Consider the following 20,861-nt stretch of genomic DNA (forward strand, 5'->3'; position numbering starts at 1 on the left):
AACAGTTTTATAAGATAGCCTGAAAATTAGTCACTTAAAGAACTGGTGATTTTTTAAACAGCTATATTTTTATTAATAACTTAATGTGACAGTTTAAATAAGTCTCCCTCAAATGCATACCCTGTTCTCCAGTATATAATGTTTCTCACAGACTGCTCCTGAAAATCTAGCAATTGGTTTTACTCAAGTGGCACTTGACAGAAGCTATGATTAATGACTACAAGTACTAAATATTCCTGCAAAGAAATTGGTCTCAACTAACCACTATATAAAAGACATCGCTAATATTTATATACAAAAATGCCACTTTCAGGGCCTGAATCTTTAGTAAGAGATTCTGTATTTTTCAAAGGTGCTTTCAAGAACTTGAAAAGTCAACCAACCATACCAAATTTAATACACTAAAAAATTATTTTGTGGGTAATTATGTTTAATAAGACTATGGACAAAACATAGGTGTTGTTAATAAGCCTGTTTTTTGCTTGCTTGCTTGAGTTATAATTTTAAGCTGAGAGAAAAACTCATTTAAGCAGTAAGAGTCATTCCGTCCAGACTTAAACTCACTTCTAAAATAGACCATAACCTAATTTTAGGAAAATTCCATCAATGGATACTTCTAAAATAAAAACACACAGCATACATCTACCCTATGCTGTTCTAAAAAACTGTAAAGTAAGCTAAACATAGATGTTTTAAGTCAAGCATCCTGTTTGATGGCAGGTATTTCTGTGGGTATGATACAGTTCTATCTCTGCAAACACTGCTTCTTTGAGGGCAGCCATTCTCTTCTCTAAAGGAATTCAGATGACTAAGCTCAGTGTTGCTTGTTCTGTGCATATGGCGGAGTTCCTTCTGGAGTTTATTTAGAAGCACGTGTACTAGGATAGAGAATACAGCATGGAAGACACGCAGGCATGACCTGTATCTCACACTGAAATAGACACCATGGAAGAGGAAGCAGACAGCTGGCCTCCTACACACGCTGTTATCTGTTCCGCTGTTATTCTCATGTAACTCCTAATGGGGTCTGAATGTGAGGTCACATCCTTATGGATCTTAGGTGGTCTGAGAGAGAGGAAATTCCCACTAACCATCACCTTGACTGAGGCTGATCCTGCTTTAGGATTTAACAACTGAGGAGGCTGGTTTTAGACTAACAGGAAGAAGAAATTCTTTTATCATACTCCAGGAGAGTCCTGTTAAGGAAGAAAAGATGACCCTTGCTAATAGAACCTTTCTTTCTAAGGGTAAGCCTGAAGATAACCTATCAGAGATACGTTATGGGCCTGGAGATGGTGGCTCCAGGAGCAGCCACATTTCTTGTAGCTCTCATAGATGTCCCCTGTCTTGCACCCTCTAGGAGGATCATGCCATAAGTTATAACTTAACTGAGATGGGCCTATGCTTGAGATGAAACAGTAGAGAAGAGCAGTAGCCTGGGAAATCCTTCAAAAGACTAACTGCAGAGGAGTGAAAATTCAACCATTTACAGTTAGAAATCTGGATGGTGGCTTAAGTACGGATTACTTGGACTTCCAGAAATACTGGAAAGGAGACAAGCCAAAAGACTGAACATTCTATTGTGAAGCAGGATGAATCCTGAGGCCCCCATATATATATTTAACAGAAATATAATTTCAAAAGCTCATGAACTCTGGGTCATCCTTGTTATGTTGAATATTTAAATAATACTGTACCATCATATATAGAAATCTCCGCATCTGTATCATCTTTCTTTGCTTTTGATAATACCCACCTATAAATAAAATTGAAAGAAATATCTATCATTTAAAATAAAACTAACAATTTATAGATACAATGTGTATCAGAAATACAACAAAAGATTATCCAATAGTCTCTTTTCACTCTAAGATACATGAATACTTAGAGGCTAAATAAGGATGTCTATATACTATCTTGCAAAGAAAGTGAAAGTTGCTCAGTCATGGTCCGACTCTTTGTGACCCTATGGACCATACAATCCATGGAATTCTCCAGGCCAGAATACTGGAAAGGGTAACCTTTCCCTTCTCCAGGGGATCTTCCCAACCCAGGGATTGAGCCCAGGTCTCCCACACTGCGGGCAGATTCTCTACCAGCTGAGCCTCAAGGGAAGCCCAAGAATACTGGAGTGGGTAGCCTATCCCTTCTCCAGCGGTTCTTCCCACCCCAAGAATCAAACTGGGGGTCTCCTGCATGCAGATTCTTTACCAACTGAGATATCAGGGAAGCCCAGCTATCTTGCAAAGCTAGAGTTAAATTAAATTTGGAATCTGCAGTTTACTTGCTGTATGATCATAGGTGAGCTTCCCTGGTAGCTCAGTGGTAAAGAATCTGCCTGCATGCAGGAGACGCAGGTGTGATTCCTGGGTCGGGAAAATCCCCTGGAGAAGGGAATGGCAACCCACTCTAGTATTCCTGCCTAGGAAATTCCACAGACAGAAGAGTCTAGTGGACTACAATCTATGGGGTCACAAAGACAGTTGGACAGAACTTCGCAACTAAACAACAATGATCATAGGCAAGGTCCACTAAACCTCAGTTTCTTCACTGGTAAAAGGCAGATTAAGACAGTTCTTACCTACAGGCAATATAATAATCAATAGACAGTAATCTTTATGTTTTTTTTACCATTATTTAGGATGAAACATCTGAAATTAAACTATTATATATATATATATCTGTATATATATAAATATAAATATAAACTATTATATATATCTATCTGTCCTAAGGAATGAAGAAATGTTCTAAGTTTTTACTTTATATTCATATTTCATTAATATATATTCTTTATATAAATAAATAATTCAAATTAAACATTTCTATCAATAATGAAAACGTGTTAAGGTGCTAGTTAACCTTAACTAGTACATTAACCTTTTTTTTTATAGTTCTGTGGCAGAGGCAATTTTCACAAATCAACCACCAATAATTTCAAAAAAGCTAATCAAATCAAGGAAAAAATTCTCCTGAATGAATACTTACCCAGCCAGCCTTCCACTATCAAAAGTTTCTGTAAAATACACTTCTCCTACAGGCTGAGGTGTCTTATATTTAATCTAGAAAACAGATTTTAAAAATATAAAGTTATTCACCTTCACAAACACTTTAATTAAACAATCTCATTAATTAAGAACCTAGTATGGAATGCACATATAGGTAATAGAGATAGTACATAACATGGTCTCCTCAAAACTTTATATCCTACTGGTAATAAAATACAGAACATAAGAGATACATGATAGAAAAAAACACTACAGGCAAACAGAATACACTGACTCCCTCTAACACAGGAGGAATGGGAGGAAGTACTTAGCCAAGGTCTCATAATGCAGTGGACATGGCCTTGAAAGGATTCTAACAGGTGACAGTATTTGGAGATAAAAATTATTAGAAGCAAAAGAAGTAGAATGATCATAAACATATAAGATGAAAAATTTGATAAGCACATAGGTTAGTTTAAAATTAATTCCTGGGCTTCCCTGGTGGCTCAGTGGTAAAGAATCTACCCGCCAATGCAGAAGACACAGGTTTGGTCCCTGATCTAGGAAGATCCCACACACCACATGTGAACCACAACTATTAAGCATGTGCTCTAGAGTCTTAGTGAAGGAGGAAATGGCAACCCACTCCAGCATACCTGCCTGGAAAATTCCATGGACAGAGGAGACTGGTGGGCTACAGTCCACGGGGTCACAAAGACACGACTGAGTGACTTTCACTTACTTCTAGAGCCTTAGAGCCACGACTGCTGAGCCTCTGTGCCTCAGTTACTGAAGCGCACGTGCCCTAGAGCCGTGATCCACAGCAAAAGAAGCCTCTATAATGAGAAAGCCACGCCCTGCAACTAGAGAAGAGCCTGCGTAGCAATGCAGACCCAACTTTCACTGTCCTTACCCTTCCCTAATAGCATACTTTCTAGTTAAGGGAGGAAAATCAGTAATTAAACAAAATCCCAGATGCTTCTATAGGGTCAAGATTCTGCTACCCAAATTGCCCATCTCCTATGAAGTTTACTGAATTACAACTTTACTGTTCTCTATATTTTTATGCATTGGCAAAAATGGGCCAATATACTTTATTCATACTTTACCATACCTAGAATTTTCGTGCTATAAAATTAGAAGCAAAAAAAAAAAAAAAAAAAAAAATTAGAAGCATCAAAAATTGTTTTCTCCCATTTCTTACCATCTTTTCAAATCATCATCAAATATAGTTAGGAGTCATGGGCTTTCCTGGTAGCTCAGCGGGTAAAGAATTGCCTTGCAATGCAGGAGACCTTGCTTCAATTCCTGAGCCGGGAAGTTCCCCTGGAGAAGGGATAGGCTACCCACTCCAGTATTCTTGGGCTTCCCTGGAGGCTCAGATGGTACAGAATCCATCTGCAATGTGGGAGACCTGGGTTCAATCCCTGGGTTGGGAAGATGCCCTGAAGGAGGGCATGGCAACCACCCCAGTATTCTTACCTGGAGAGCCCCATGGACAGAGGAGCCTGGTGGGCTACAGTCAATGGGGTCACAAAGAGTCGGACACGACTGAGTGACTAAGCACAGCGCATAGTTAAGAGTCGAAGGTATCTGGCAATTTCTTTAAAGTATTAACCTACCGAAACCCTCACAGTAGCTGTATCTTAAGTCAGCCATGAGCACTTTGATTATTACTTACTTTCTATGGATCACAGAGCCAGATTTTAAAGAAATTTAAATTTTTAAACTTAAAAATTTAAATGTTTTATAGTTTCTGGTCTTACATTTAGATCTTTAATCCATTTTGAGTTTATTTTTGTGTATGGTGTTAGAAAGTGTTCTAGTTTCATTCTTTTACAAGTGGTTGACCAGTTTTCCCAGCACCACTTGTTAAAGAGGTTGTCTTTTTTCCATTGTATATCCTTGCCTCCTTTGTCAAAGATAAGGTGTCCATAGGTCCGTGGATTTATCTCTGGGCTTTCTATTCTGTTCCACTGATCTATATTTCTGTTTTTGTGCCAGTACCATACTGTCTTGATGACTGTGGCTTTGTAGTAGAGTCTGAAGTCAGGCAGGCTGATTCCTCCAGTTCCATTCTTCTTTCTCAAGATTACTTTGGCTATTCAAGGTTTTTTGTATTTCCATACAATTTGTGAAATTCTTTGGTCTAGTTCTGTGAAAAATACCGTTGGTAACTTGATAGGGATTGCATTGAAACTATAGATTGCTTTAGGTAGAATAGCCATTTTGACAATATTGATTCTTCCAATCCATGAACACGGTATGTTTCTCCATCTGTTTGTGTCCTCTTTGATTTCTTTCATCAGTGTTTTATAGTTTTCTATGTATAGGTCTTTTGTTTCTTTAGGTAGATATACTCCTAAGTATTTTATTCTTTTTGTTGCAATGGTGAATGGTATTGTTTCTTTAATTTCTCTTTCTGTTTTTTCATTGTTAGTATATAGGAATGCAAGGGATTTCTGTGTGTTAATTTTATATCCTGCAACTTTACTATATTCATTGATTAGCTCTAGTAATTTTCTGGTAGAGTCTTTAGGGTTTTCTATGTAGAGGATCATGTCATCTGCAAACAGTGAGAGTTTCACTTCTTCTTTTCCTATCTGGATTCCTTTTACTTCTTTTTCTGCTCTGATTGCTGTGGCCAAAACTTCCAACACTATGTTGAATAGTAGTGGTGAGAGTGGGCACCCTTGTCTTGTTCCTGATTTCAGGGGAAATGCTTTCAATTTTTCACCATTGAGGGTGATGCTTGCTGTGGGTTTGTCATATATAGCTTTTATTATGTTGAGGTATGTTCCTTCTATTCCTGCTTTTTGGAGAGTTTTAATCATAAATGAGTGTTGAATTTTGTCAAAGGCTTTCTCTGCATCTATTGAGATAATCATATGGTTTTTATCTTTCAATTTGTTAATGTGGTGTATTACATTGATTGATTTGCGGATATTAACGAATCCTTGCATTCCTGGGATAAAGCCCACTTGGTCATGGTGTATGATTTTTTTAATATGTTGTTGGATTCTGTTTGCTAGAATTTTGTTAAGGATTTTTGCATCTATGTTCATCAGTGATATTGGCCTATAGTTTTCTCTTTTTGTGGCATCCTTGTCTGGTTTTGGAATTAGGGTGATGGTGGCCTCATAGAATGAGTTTGGAAGCTTACCTTCATCTGCAATTTTCTGGAAGAGTTTGAGTAAGATAGGTGTTAGCTCTTCTCTAAATTTTTGGTAGAATTCAGCTGTGAAGCCATCTAGTCCTGGGCTTTTGTTTGCTGGAAAATTTTTGATTACAGTTTCGATTTCCTTGCTTGTGATGGGTCTGTTAAGATCTTCTATTTCTTCCTGGTTCAGTTTTGGAAAGTTATACTTTTCTAAGAATTTGTCCATTTCATCCAAGTTGTCCATTTTATTGGCATAGAGCTGCTGGTAGTAGTCTCTTATGATCCTTTGTATTTCAGTGTTGTCTGTTGTGATCTCTCCATTTTCATTTCTAATTTTGTTAATTTGGTTCTTCTCTCTTTGTTTCTTAATGAGTCTTGCTAATGGCTTGTCAATTTTGTTTATTTTTTTCAAAAAACCAGCTTTCATCGCAGCACTGTTTATAATAGCCAGGACATGGAAGTAACCTAGATGCCCATCAGCAGATGAATGGATAAGGAAGCTGTGGTACATATACACCATGGAATATTACTCAGCCGTTAAAAAGAATTCATTTGAATCAGTCCTAATGAGATGGATGAAACTGGAGCCCCTTATACAGAGTGAAGTAAGCCAGAAAGATAAAGAACATTACAGCATACTAACACATATATATGGAATTTAGAAAGATGGTAACGATAACCCTATATGCAAAACAGAAAAAGAGACACAGAAATACAGAACAGACTTTTGAACTCTGTGGGAGAATGTGAGGGTGGGATATTTCAAAAGAACAGCATGTATACTATCTATGGTGAAACAGATCACCAGCCCAGGTGGGATGCATGAGACAAGTGCTCGGGCCTGGTGCACTGGGAAGACCCAGAGGAATCGGGTGGAGAGGGAGGTGGGAGGGGGGATCGGGATGGGGAATACGTGTAAATCTATGGCTGATTCATATCAATGTATGACAAAAAATAAATAAATAAATAAATAAAATTTAAAAAAAAATTTAAATGTTTAAGTTTGAAGCTTGTGGAGCTTCAAACTTAACAGGAGAAAGAATATTCACCTTGAACAGCTAAACAACACATGCAGTTGCAAATTAAAAAAAAAAACTCTAAAAAGAGATTTATAACAACTTGGCCGATTCCTGTTGATGTATGGCAATAACCATCACTATACTGAAAAGTAATTATTCTCCAATTAAAATAAATAAATTCATTAAAAAAAACTATGTATTATTCTTCTCAATCCTTTAAACAGCAGCCAGCAGAACATAATTAGTATTTTCTTACCAAAAATATTTCTGAAAAAATTTTGATTGTCCCAATATTAGATATGAATATTCCTCAGTGTGAAAGTTCTTATGGATTGTCAGAGTACACAAAAACCTCTAAAAACTTTTCCAGACTCCTGTCAGTCACCACCTCAAAACACACATCTTCATGCTGAGACCGAAACAGTGGGAGCCTTACTAAATAAATGCCTATTTCATCATCACTCTCCTTTCGAACCCATCCTCCTATTCAGCATTTCCTTCCTCAGAGAAATGAAGAAACACCATTTTCTCTACTTTTAGAAGAACTGAAAATTACTACCTTTTCTTTTATCTGAAAAGGGTTTAAGTATTTAGCCCTCTTTAGCTAGTGATGAACTCCAAGTTTGATCATAAAAATCTTTCCCATATTTATCTGGTAATAAAACTGTGCTAGATGCCATGCACAAATTTCTGTAGCACATGGGCACCCTAAAAAACACAGCAACAAATGGTTGGAAAAAGGCAATGGTTTTTTTTTTTTTTCTATTTATTTAGAAACTAAAGGCTATTCCAATTGAAAGGAATCCTAAGAAATTAGTTAGCCCTATGTATCATGTAAAGGAATAATGGATAGCTTGGTTCTCAATAACCTTACCTCTGAGGAGAGTTCATTTTCATCAGTCTCTTCTGAATTTTCATCAAAGTCTTCCATCTCAACACTATCATCCATAAATTCTGCATTAATTGAGATGAAAAGAAGACCCAAACATAGCCGAAAGCCTTGGAAACGCATACTGATTATCTGTAAAAGTGACAGTAATCAGTAAAAATAAAACAACATCATGAAAAATAAGTGTAAGTATACTTACCAAGAAATAAGTTCTCCTTTAATACCTCTTACTAGGATGGCTTTTAAAACTTACCAAACTTACTTAAATTATGCTTTCAACAAGTGATACTACAAACTTCAAAATCCCATGGGCATCTACAGCTGAAGGCCTGCCTTGAAAAGCAAAGAGCCAATGGCACAAACCTAAAGATACAGAAGTGACCACCAAACTCATGTTTTTTAAAAAAGGATTGTGATTCCTAAATGTTCGCTCAAGTTACTTTTTTATTATAATGTTGCTTAAGTGTATATAAACATACAATTGGACATTTTATAACTGTAAAGCCAAAATACATTTATATGTAAACACCAAAAAAAGAAAAATAATTTTACCACAACTGAAAGTGACAGCCTTTTACTGAAAACAAATTACAGCTGAAAATTCAAATAAATACAGGACTTACTGCAATGAGGTTGACTGCTGTGATGAAGTTCTTTTGCATTTACCATGCCTGTAACACTATGATGATTCAATTACATACATAACCACTTCTCCATTCAAAAGCTCCAAGACCTCTGTTCCTTATAAGATTCATTGAGATGAGTAGAAGACAAATATTACTTGACTGCCTCTTGGCAGAAATATGTAATTTACATAATTACACCCTCCTCTTTCCCACTAGCATGTTAAAAATTCAGGGTTTATTTCTTGGCACCAGTGGACTTTTAAACAAGTAAATATGAATAATGAAATTAGGAGATAGTCATTCAAATGATCCAGGGTATAGTTATATTACCATCAACATGAAAGAGTTTCTATTGAAAAAAAAGTATATTCTGAGAGAACTCTTAACTGCTGTAGAACATATTTATAGACCTACATGGGTCTGCCTAAGAAACACTGAATTTATGACACAGCACCCTACACCCACCAGAATGGCTAAACTCAAAGAGAGACAATAACAACAAGTGTTGGGAGGATGTGGACAAGTTGAAATCCTCATACATTGCTGGCAGGAATACAAAATGAGCTTGGAAAACAGTAGGGCAATTCTTCAAAACGGTGAAAATAGAATTACCTTATGATTCAGCAATTCTACTCTTCTACCCAAAAGAAATGAAAACAGATGTCCAAACAAAACCTTGGACTATAAATGCTTAATGATGATAGCCAAATAATGATAGCCAAAAAAGTGTAAACAACCCAAAAGTTCATCAACTGATGAATAGATAAACAAAATGTGGAATATTCACATTGGAAGATTATCTGACAATAAAACAGAATGGAGTACTGAAGTGTTACAAGACAGATGAATCTCAAAAACATTATGCTCAGTGAAAGAAGTCAGTCATAAAAAACCATATATTGTATGACCCCATTTAAATAGGCAAACCCATAGAATCAGAAAATAGATTAGTAACTGCCTAAGGAAAGGAGTGGGAAGAAAGGGTTAATTGGTACATGGCTTCTTTTGAGGGTAACAAAAGTGTTCTAAAATTGGAATATGGTAATGGTTGTGTAACTCTAAATATGTTAAAACTCACCGAACTGTACTCATTAAACAGGTCAACTTGTAGGTATGCAAATAATACATCAATAAAGCTGTGTTTTAAAAAAAGAAACATCAGACTATAAAAAGCATTCTTCCATTTTGGTTAGCTCAACTAAAGCTTTTTAATGAGAGTAAAACTCTACACGAATGTATGGGCCAGTTAGCTTTAGTTTCTTCTAAAGGCCACTGACTACAACTTTAAAGTTTACTTTGAAAATACATCTTAAAAAAAAAAACATAATATGAATATTCTATACTAAAAGATGTATTAATATCACCATTTTTATGGAAAAGAATACAAAAATGATGCATACTACTCATAATTAGAAGAGTGTAACTTCTCTAGAGTCATAAAAAAAGGTTAACTGAGATAGAAAGCAAATGTAAAGGGATCAATTTGAACTCAATAACAGGAAGCTATGGATTTTTAAAATTTTCACTTACTGGCACACAAATGAGTACAGTTGCAAACTGCTTATCAATTGTTAATAACCCTGAAAGCTTCATTGTTCTAAAAATTAAAGAGCTTTCCATGGCTTATACAATGTAGTAAAAAGTATTCTTGACACTATCAATAACATTTGAGTAAACAGAAATGCATAAAATAAATAACAGCAGTAATAATGAACATTAATATCATTTTAGCCCCATATCTTCTCCTTCAAAATGAATGCACACTTTAGTTTAATAATTAATTTGTTGAAAATACCATTTAAGTTATTACAGAGTATTGAGCAGAGTTCCCTGTGCTATACAGTAGATCCTTATTGGTTACCTATTTTAAATATAAACAGTGTCTACTGTTTGTTTTCTATATCACAGTTCTTCGTAACTTTCCTTCAGAACCAGTTGCCAAAGCTTCAGGAAAAAAATTTTAAAACCTTTATCTGGGAAGCTTGCTTCTTCTCTGAAGTTCTATGACTATAATCACTCATTTGCATAAAACAACTAGCTAATTTAATCTTTGCAGCCCAGGACATCACTATGAAAGACATTATTACTCCCAGTCTACATACGGAAAACTGAGAGGTTCAGAAACCTGATCAAATTCTCATAATTGCAAATGTGAGACAAGGTGAGAATCCAAAACCTTACATTATACCATGCTACTTCTTATATTAATCTTACCCCCACTGCATTATTATATGTTCCTTTTTCTAGCTTTGGGTTTTTCTAGTTCCTTAAGGTGTAAAGTTAGGTTGTTAATAAACAATCTTTCTTTTTTAATGTAAGTGTTTACAGCCATAAATTTCCTTAGCACTGTCTTCACTCTATACCATAAGCTTGAGTCTGCTTTCTTTTGTTTTTTTTGTTGTTGTTGTTTCATTTATCTCAAGATCTTTTCCAATTTCCTTGTGATTTCTTTTTTGACCCTTTGGTTGTTTTAAAGTGTATTGTTTAATTTTCAAATATTTGTGGATTTTTTTTTCCTGCTTTCCCTCTGCTACTGATTTTGTTTCATCACAACGTAACTGGAAAAGATACTCTGAATCTTTTCCAGTTTAAACAAACTTTTAAAACTTTGTTAAGATTTCTTTTGTGGTATAACATATGGTCTATCCTAGAGAATATTCTGTGTGCACTTAAGAAAAATATGTATTTTCATCAATACTCATCAGGGATATTGGTCTGTAGTTTTCTCAGTGTCTTGATCTGCCTTTGCTATCAGGGTAAGGCCACCCTCATATAGTGAGTTTGGAAGTATTTCCTCCTGTTCAATTTTCTGGAAGAGTTTGAGGAAGACTGGCATTAATTTTTCTTTCTGCTATTGTTAGGTGAAGTGTTTTGTGTACATGTATTAAAGTCCAATTGCTCTGTAGCGTTAGCTGTCTTCTAATTTCTTACTGAACTATATGGTTGTCCTAAGATATACAGGATTAGTAAAGCAAGAATTTGTTTAGATGGTATAATACAGAACTTCTAGTGCAGATGCTATCCCCTTGCCCCCTTACAAATGTGCAAAATATAAAATCCCAGGGTTCTAAGCTTCCTGTGTATTCCTCACTTCATACAGGTTGTTGAAATCACAAAATATTTGTGAAGAAAGCAAGCAATGGAGAAGCACATCCATTTGCATGTATCTTTGACCTCATGTATGTTCTCTGCATTGCCTGCAGGCTGGTTCAATAACAAAGCGAAGTATAACTAACTCTGGCCAAGTATGAGATACTTGGGAGAGATTTCAGGCTGATCACCACTGATGTTTTCTTTTTTTCCCAGGAGACAAAACTATACTGTGTTTTTTCTAGAGTTAAGCATGACTCAGGTGAATGGAGTGAGATGAGACCCAGGAAAGCTAACTATGCAGTGACAGCCTGAGTATAAAGGCCTGGGAGCCAGGACAGCCAATGCTATAAACTCCAGTCTGAAAGCCAGCAGGCTCAAGACCCAAGCAGAGCCAGTGTTTCAGTTCAAGTCCAAGGGCAGGGAAAAAAACTGAAGTCCCAGCTCAGCCTGCTAGGCAAGAGGAAGTCCCTCTTCCTCACTGGAGTATCAGTTTTATTGTCCTATTCTGGCCTTCAACTGACTGGATAAGGCCACTCACCTAGGGGAAGAGCAATCTGCTTTACTCAGCCTACCATTCAAATGTTAATCTCATCCAAAAACACCCTCACAAACACACCTAAAATAATATTTGACCAAATATCTGGGTAGCCTGTGGTTCAGTCAAGCAGATACATACAATTAACTATCACAGCCATCTACTCCTTAGGACACCAGCAACCAGAAATTATGTTAGGCCCCTGGGATTTTTTAATTTACTATTCGAGCATTACCTTAACTAATACATACTGTTAACTGAAACTGGGTATATTTTTCTAAATCAGAAGGACTTAGAAACAATGAAAATATCTCAGGAAATGCAGCAAAAAGTGGGGAAAGAACCATAATAGCAGAAATAATAGTTGAAAATGCAACTTTCTAATGATTTAAGCAAATAACTACAGTGTTCCAAGAATTCTGGATCTGATCCTATAAAACTCAGAAACCACTGAAGATGTGAGAGTAGTGAAGTGATCAGAGCAGAAATCCAGGATATGTAAATATTGTTTGGTTTTAGTAGTTATAGAAAGAATAAACTGAATCTGCACTGGGCTCTTTTAAAACATAGCTACACACTAAAGTGGACTGAAGAGCATCATTTTCAAAATAATAGTTAAATAAACATTATAATGATACATTTATTTATTGAGGATTTATAGTACTTCTACATAGTTCCAAAATGAGGAAATTTGCAAAAACAAAAAACGTACAAAAATATAAGTTCACTGACAGCCAGAATTCTCTTTTCTGTATTCACAGTGCTAGCCAAAGAGCGCCAGTGCATGATAAACAGAGACATATTTATGTTCACAGAATGAATGAATGCAAAAATGACAGGAAAAAATGTTACAGGGGAAGATAAATAGATGTTACTAAGCAACCAACTAGAATGACTTTATTGTTGTAGCAGCCCTGCAACCATAAATTTGGCAAAAAGATTTCTAGGCAATTAGGGGAAGGCCAGAAATAAAATGAAGGAGTTTCACTGTCTATAAAAGTCTACAAGATCCTTGGAGGAAAAATCCTTTTTTAGAATTTAACTCCTAGAAAAATTCATGGGTTGAAACCTTATATACAGTAGATGTTTTAAACTATGGTTTTATGAGAGAGAAATGGTTACATCAACGCTTCCAACACTGGCCCTCTAAAGTCTTTTAGAACATTGTTAAAATGTAATACAAAGTATTCCTATAGATAAAGAAGATAGTAATTTAGAAATTTTGCAGTTGGGAGAATTAAACATATTATTCATTTCTATTCTACATCTACGAAGAAATACCTCATTGTGAGGTATTTCAGAATCTTGCTACAGACATCCTGCATTTTAATAAGTCAGTTCATAACTTTACTAGAAAAGATAGTAAAAAAAAAAATTAGATGAAAAAAATCTGTTACCACGTCATAAAAATAAAACTAGACAAATTTTCACCAAAATTAAAGAGTATTCTTGGAATTATCTGGCCATGGTGCACATAGTTCACTTGGAAGCATCACAAATAAGGCGAAGAGAAAGATAATGCTGCTGCTAAGTCGCTTCAGTCGTGTCCGACTCTGTGTGTGACCCCACAGAAGGCAGCCCACCAGGCTCCTCTGTCCCTGGGATTCTCCAGGCAAGAATACTGGAGTGGGCTGATAGTGGCATCTTACAGAGGCAGCCTTCTTCCAAAGAAGCTGCAAGACTCCATTTGAAATGCAGCGACTTTCTCAAAGAAGCGAGCATGCTTCAGAATAAGTCACACCTGGGATTTATAAATATTGTAGTATCTAATATTTCCAGAAATTCAGTAGATAAAAAAATTCATCACTCATGAATTCATTTAACAAATACTATGGTTGTCAAATTATGTGTCAGGCATGATGTTAGAATTTACAATTAGAACTTACTGAACTTATAGAAATTAGCAAAACATATGGCCCCTGACTGCAAAGAGCTTATAGTTTGGGATGGAAAGCAGGTGCTAAATAACCCAGGTTTAACACATAGTAAATTGTGACAAGTGACTGACTAGTAAGGGATTTGTAAGAGTCGGTAATTGGGGAACTAAATTTGCATGGTGGAGGAAGTGTCAGAGAAAGCCTCCTTGAGAAAGCTACATTCAAACTGAGGTACAAAGGCCAGAAAGGACCGATTTCCCCAGGACATGGGCAAAGGAAGCGGCTCTCGAGAAAGGAACTGGAAAGAGAAGAGTGGGACAAGGAGAACAGGAAGTGCTGTTGGAGTACCTACGATTCAGGTATAATTAATTCCAATCCTTATAGCTACTCTCTGATGCCGGTACTGGTACCCCATCCTCCATAAGGAAAGCAAGACTCAGGAAGCAGCTTACTCAAGAATAGAGACTGCTACTAAATAGCAAAGGTTAAGACCCAAAGTTATAATAGGTATAGCTTCAAACTCTACATTCATTTCATTAAAGCTCTAAAGTTAGAAGGTTTAACTATTTAGCTTATTAAATGGCCTATAAATTGAGGCTCTAGGCCTATAAATACAAGGCTAAGTATTTTTTAAATATGTTCCATCCTTTAGACATCCATTCCAGTTTCTGTGGGCTTCATATTCTAAAAGCCATATTTTGATGTCTATGCAAACTATAATTTATACACACAAATCTAGTTAGTTGGTTAAATGGCCTCTAAAATCTTTCCAGCAAAGATTTTAAAGCAGCTTAAGGCTACAAAAAACAAAAACGAACAACTTTATAGTATTACCTTATATTTCTCTGAAACTTTAAAATTTTACAGTGTTCACACAAATTTCAGGATATTTAAGAAGACAGTTATGAAGCTCAAGGATAAACAGTAAGGCTTACTATTGGAACTATAATTATCACATGCTAGATAATGTAAATGTTTCTGGGTATCATCTTAATGAAAGCATCTAGAAAGAATGTCTTCATTAACTGTTAGCATTTTTAACCTCCCGCGGTAGCCACAACAATGACCACCCCCGCCCACCAAAGATGTCCACATCTTATTCCTTGGTTCCTGTGAATGTTACCTCACATGGCAGAGGAGGCTTCTCAGATGGAACTAAGGTTGTTATCTAGCTGACCTTAAAACAGATTACTTTGGATATGCATGTGGGCCCAATATAGTCACACAGGCCCTTAAAAGTGGAAGAGGAAGTCAGTGAGAACAGGCAGAAGAGATCTGAAGAGTGAGAGGAACTCCACCCACCAGAGAGATCTTGAAGATAGTGGAAGGAGAGGTCATGAGCCAAGAACTGTGAGTGGGCTCTAGAAGCTGAAAATCACAACCTTCAGCTGATAATCAACAAGGAAACAAGAACCTCAGTCCTACAACCAAAAGAAACTGAATTGTGTCATCAATCTGAATGAGCAAGGAAGAATCTTCCCAGAGCTGCTAATAAGGAATGCTGCCTTGTCAACACCTGATGTCAGCACAGTGAGACCTGGGTCAGACTTCTGACCTATAGAACTGTGAGAAAATAAATGTGCGGCATTAAGCTGCTAAGTTTGTGGTAATTTATTAGGACAACAATGAAAAACTAATACTTTTATTATTCCTGTACTTGATTCTAGCTTCTTTGAAACAGTTCCCATGAACCAAATCTTACTTTGTAAGTGCAACAGCTTTTTTCAGTCCTATTGCCTACTGCTGTCTCTCGACCTTGCTGACTGCTTCTTTGAAGCTCTCTCCTTCCTTGATTTCCATGATGCTATTCCTGAGTCTTGATTCTCTTCATCTTCTCTGCCACCTCTATGGGCTCTATCTCCTGTAAATGATGCTGTTCCTTCAGGTTCTGTCCCCAGGCTTTCTCCTTACATTTCATACTCTTGACCTCTACCTATAAAGACTAACTAAAGACTCCCAAGTGTTATCCACAGCACAGAAGCCACCACTCTAGTTTCTTCAAGGATGTATCAAAGCCTCTATTAATTTGAGGCTCATCTTTCCACCCAAACCGGTTCTCTAATCTCAATTCCCCTCTTCCATTAACTGCACCTCTGGTCAACCAAATCAGCCAAGTTACTCTGTCACTATCTTAAGATTATTCTTTGCTGATATTCTGTATCACTGGTAGCTAAACCTGTTTGGGTGTTTTTGAATGTGTTTTTCTATATCCATGCCATAGCCTTAATTTAGGAATCCATGATTTCTGAAAACATCAGTAAAGTCCCACTTTGCTTCTTCACTTGCAGTCTTCCCAATCCATCTATCTGCCACTTTCTCTCCAGCATGAATTTTCTGAAGAACAAGTCTAATGGTACTACCTGTTCATAAACACGTTCAACAGTTGTCTACAGTTCTCAGCATAAATTCTGCCCTTTTAAGACTCATTTCTTACTCTTAACACTCACCTATTAACACACTCATGCTTTCTATCTGCTATTATAACTGAGATGTTTCTGGTATTCAGTTTTAATGGCTGACTGAGGACTCACCAGCACGGCTAAGCCTCCAAAGCAGTGTTGGAAAAATCACTGAAGTTTTAGTTGTCATGTAACTTCAGTAGCTCAACTACAAAGTGATAAGATAGAAAGTACACTGAGTCTGGCACCATCATACCAAGTTTCATATTCTATTACTAAAAAGGAAAGGGCTGAAACTGTTCTAACCCCCTCCCCCCCATTTATCAAGTGAAAGGATTAAGCTGGATGATCTAAAGGTCTATCAGAGTTGGCAATTCTAGCTTTCCAGTTAAGAGCACTAAAACTTACTAGGAACAAGCAGTAAGGTTAATTTATAGCACTTGAAAACCCACTCCAGTATTCTTGCCTGGAGAATCCAGGACAGAGGAGCCTGGCGGGCTATATAGTCCATGGGGTCACAGAGAGTCCATCCAATACGACTAAAGTGACTAAGCACAGCACTGTTCAGTTTCTGAGGATCTATAACATACACCATCCATACACAACAATCAACTTTATCAACTAGATGAGGGCTATCTTCCATGGATTTACGGATAAGTTCTAAATGTGATTGGAAAGCATTAGTCGCTCAGTCATGTCTGACTCTTTGCGACCCCATTGACTGGGGCCCGCCAGGCTCCACAGTCCATGAGATTTTCCAGGCAAGAATACTGGAGTGGGTTGCCAGTTTCTTCTCTAGAGAACCTTTCTGATTCGGATCTTCCTGACCAAGGGATCGAACCTGGGTCTCCCGCATTGCGGGCAGATGCCTTACCATCTGAGCTACCAAGGGACGGCCTTTAATGTGATTGGAAGATCAAACCCATTGCATGTGAAGACAAACTTGTAAACTGAAAAGAAGTCAAACAATTGCCAAAAGGAAGGTTACCTTCAGTAATCAAAATACCTAGAGTGACGTAAAAATTTTAGAGCAAGCAAAATCGCAAGGCTAAATCAAGGTTTTGATGGCTTTAAAGCATCATAAAGTTTCCATACAAACTAACTTTCCTAATCCGAGAGTTCTTCCCATGGCCACTCTCGATTGATCTGCTTTCTCCCTTCTGGGCGTCGTTGCCGTTTGCTTATATATCCAAAGCAAACGCCTCGGATTCCTGTTGCTCCGGCAGGTGCTAAAAATAAAATCAGCTAAACTATCTGATCGTAAACACGCCGTGGGCGATAATGAGTCTCGAGTCATTAGGGCTCCGTGGGATTCACCACAACCCTCCCTCCCCAGCGGCGCGCCGAGGGAGCGGCCGGGAGTCGCGGGCCACCGGCGCCGTGAAGTCAGGTCCCTTCGCCTCTACGGATCCTGGCGGGCAGGGCGTGAACTGAGCCTAGCTGGGTTTGACTCGCCTGTCGGTGCGAAGGAGCGGGCGGAGTGAGCAGCGCCGAAAGGAGACCGGCCCCCTCGCCATCCCTCGGGAGCGCGCACCGGGGCTCGAGCGTGGAACGGGGCTGAAATGGCAACCGCTGGAATAACGGACTTGGCTCCCCGGGGCCTCTGAACCCTCGGGGACAGGCCGGGCTGAGGGGCCACCTGGCTCTCCCCGCGCCGGCCCCAGCGCCGCAGGTGGCCATGCACACAGAAGTTCCGGGGCCCCCAACCGACCCCGAGGGTCATCGCCCCACCGCCGCCCGCCCGGGCCGGCCTCCCTTCCCCCGCGGCCCGGAGAGCCCGCCCGAGAACCTCGCTGGCCGCGTCCCCATCCCCAGACTCCACACCCACCTCCTCACGGGTCCCTACCGGGTCCGCCCGGCGGACGCCCAAGAGAGGGGCGCAGCAGGAGCCCCCGCCCTGCGGGGAAGAGGTAGGACTCGGCTTCCTCACCCCCAGCTGCAGCGCAGAAGGACGCGGAAAAGTGCCCTACTAGTGCCCACGCACCTGGCTTGCGGGCCCGTCTTCGGGAGGGGCAGCTCCGATGTCCGAGCCGCTGCCACCTGGTCCCCGCGTCTCCCCCAGCTCAATCCAGCCGCCGGCCGCGCAGCAGCGACTGCTAACCGCGCGTGCGCGTGCGGCCGCGGGCGGGGAGGAGGCGGCGGCCGGGGGCGCGTGCTGCGCGCACCTGCACCGAGGGGCTCAACCGCCGCCGAGGGACCTTCCCGACCACGCGCCGCGCCGCCCCCGCCGGCCGGCTGCGGCGTGCGTCCGGCTCCTGGGATGGCCCGGGAGGCATTCCTCGCTATCCATCCGAAGACCCTTCCCTCCCGCAAAGCGCCTGCTCCCTGCAAACAGTGAGGTCCTACCTCCTATTGCACATAATTGGGCCCTGAATTTTGAGTAAATCACATTTTAACAGCGTCCGGTTAGTACCGCAAGCCTTCCCTAGGGTTCTAGACGTTCTGATGAGAGCTCATTGTGGCCAGCAGGGAGCTATTCTTCCCTGAAACTGTATGATGGAGATACAGTAAATATTAACATAATAAATAGTATCACATGGTTACATGGTGTCTTTTTAAATGCTACTGATACCAATTGTTAATCTTTCGTTGTGTTTACTGAGCTCTAAACGAAGAAAGCTGAGCGCCGAAAAATTGATGCTTTTGAACTATGATGTTGGAAAAGACTCTTGAGAGTCCCTTGGATTGCAAGGAGATCCAACCAGTCCATCCTGAAGGAGGTAAGTCCTGGATGTTCATATGAAGGACTGATGCTGAAGCTGAAAGTCCAATACTTTGACCACCTCATGCGAAGAGTTGACTCATTGGAAAAGACCCTGATGCTGGGAGGGTCTCCTCCTGGGGGCAGGAGGAGAAGGGGACGACAGAGGATGAGATGGCTGGATGGCATCATCGACTCGATGGACATGAGTTTGAGTAAATTCCGGGAGCTGGTGATGGACAGGGAGGCCTGGCGTGCTGCGATTCATGGAGTCACAAAGGGTCGGACACGACTGAGCGACTGAACTGAAACGGTTTTATTATACATTCATTATGTTATCAAACGTCCCAACAATCCTGGTGAAAAAAACTGAAGAAAATTACTTGCCTTTGGCTTGAAGTATTAATAAATGGTGAAAATGGAGTTCAAATCTTTTCCAAAGCCTGTCATTTTAACTCACACTAAAAGTTAAAATACAGCATAAACGTAGTAGTGAATCACAACTTTCTTTGCCCCATAGATGTTGGATCATATAAGTATAAGCCCTTACTGCTTATACTTGATAGTAAATTTTGACTTTGATTTTGGTATTATCATGCTTTACATTTTATTGGAATAATAAAATACTTAACTTGTGATATCTCTGTTAAAGAGTCTCAGATTAAGGGAATTGATGGAGCTCCATGCATAAAATGTGATTATTGGCTAGATATCAAGATCACTGAACATTTTTCACATTGCATCCATGATAAGGCCACTATATCTAGACTTTTGAGACTGTCATCTTCTGTGTCAAAGATGGTATTTTTGGTATTTGGATGGTATTTATGGGTTTAAAAAGACACGTTCATTTCCAGGTACTTTTAACAGTATTATGCTCTTCTTTTCTTAGGCTTTGCAACTTCTGTTTTTTGACATAATTCTGTGGCCAGCAACAAATTTGACTTGTTAGAAAAGAATTTCTGAAGGATCCCAAGTTTGCAATGAAGAAGCTGAAAGCTTAAACTTTAGGAACAAGGAATCTGAGCTAAATGAGCCCTTAATCTGACCCACTGATGTGAAGATTTATTAAAACTCCAAGATTCAGATGTATGCTTAATACTTATTCAGTTTAGAATGTTGTTTGAGGGAGTACCTATTTATCTATTTTGTTATTTTAAAAGGAATTCAGAATGAAAAGCTAAAGTGTTTCCATGTTCCTGTCACTGAGAGGCTTACCAGACATTGAATATTTATCTTGTCTGCTAAACTATGAAAATACTGATAACTCAAAAGATGACAACTATATGAGATCTGCTTTCAAGTAGCTAATAATGTATTTAGAAAAACATAATCTGTTGACCACCATTCTAGAAAGAGACCCAACTGAGATAAAAAGGCATTTATCTGGGGTCTGTTAGGACTCCAGCCTGGAGACACAGACTCAAGAACTACCTGAACTGTGTTCTTTTTGGACTACAAAATGAGGGAGGCTTATAAAGGCAAAAATCGAAAGCTTAAAGTTACTTGAGTGGTTATCAAGAATTATAATTGGAGCTGGCAAGAAGTAAGGGTGTTTATTAAGTGAGGATTGGT

General features: G+C 38.8%; 1 protein-coding gene across 5 annotated transcripts in view; it reads right to left on the reverse strand.

The window, feature by feature from the left end:
* Positions 1-18,714, reverse strand: part of CLGN (calmegin) — a 45,161-nt gene extending 26,447 nt beyond the window's left edge. Inside the window, exons 1-4 of one of the 5 annotated variants that reach the window (XM_043902473.1) lie at positions 18,570-18,714; positions 8,041-8,187; positions 2,989-3,062; positions 1,698-1,756 (exon numbers count right to left, since the gene is read on the reverse strand). In XM_043902473.1, the coding sequence (XP_043758408.1) occupies positions 1,698-1,756; positions 2,989-3,062; positions 8,041-8,178 (271 nt within the window). In that variant the 5' untranslated portion in view covers positions 8,179-8,187; positions 18,570-18,714. Of the gene's footprint in view, positions 1-1,697; positions 1,757-2,988; positions 3,063-8,040; positions 8,188-8,678; positions 8,826-18,040; positions 18,272-18,413 lie in introns of those variants that run through there. The other 4 variants (XM_043902475.1, XM_043902474.1, XM_043902471.1 and 1 more) reach the window with 4 other exon arrangements.
* Between the last annotated feature and the right edge of the window lie 2,147 nt (positions 18,715-20,861).

Source organism: Cervus elaphus, chromosome 5, assembly GCF_910594005.1.
Source record: "Cervus elaphus chromosome 5, mCerEla1.1, whole genome shotgun sequence".
NCBI classification, from domain to species: Eukaryota; Metazoa; Chordata; class Mammalia; order Artiodactyla; family Cervidae; genus Cervus; species Cervus elaphus.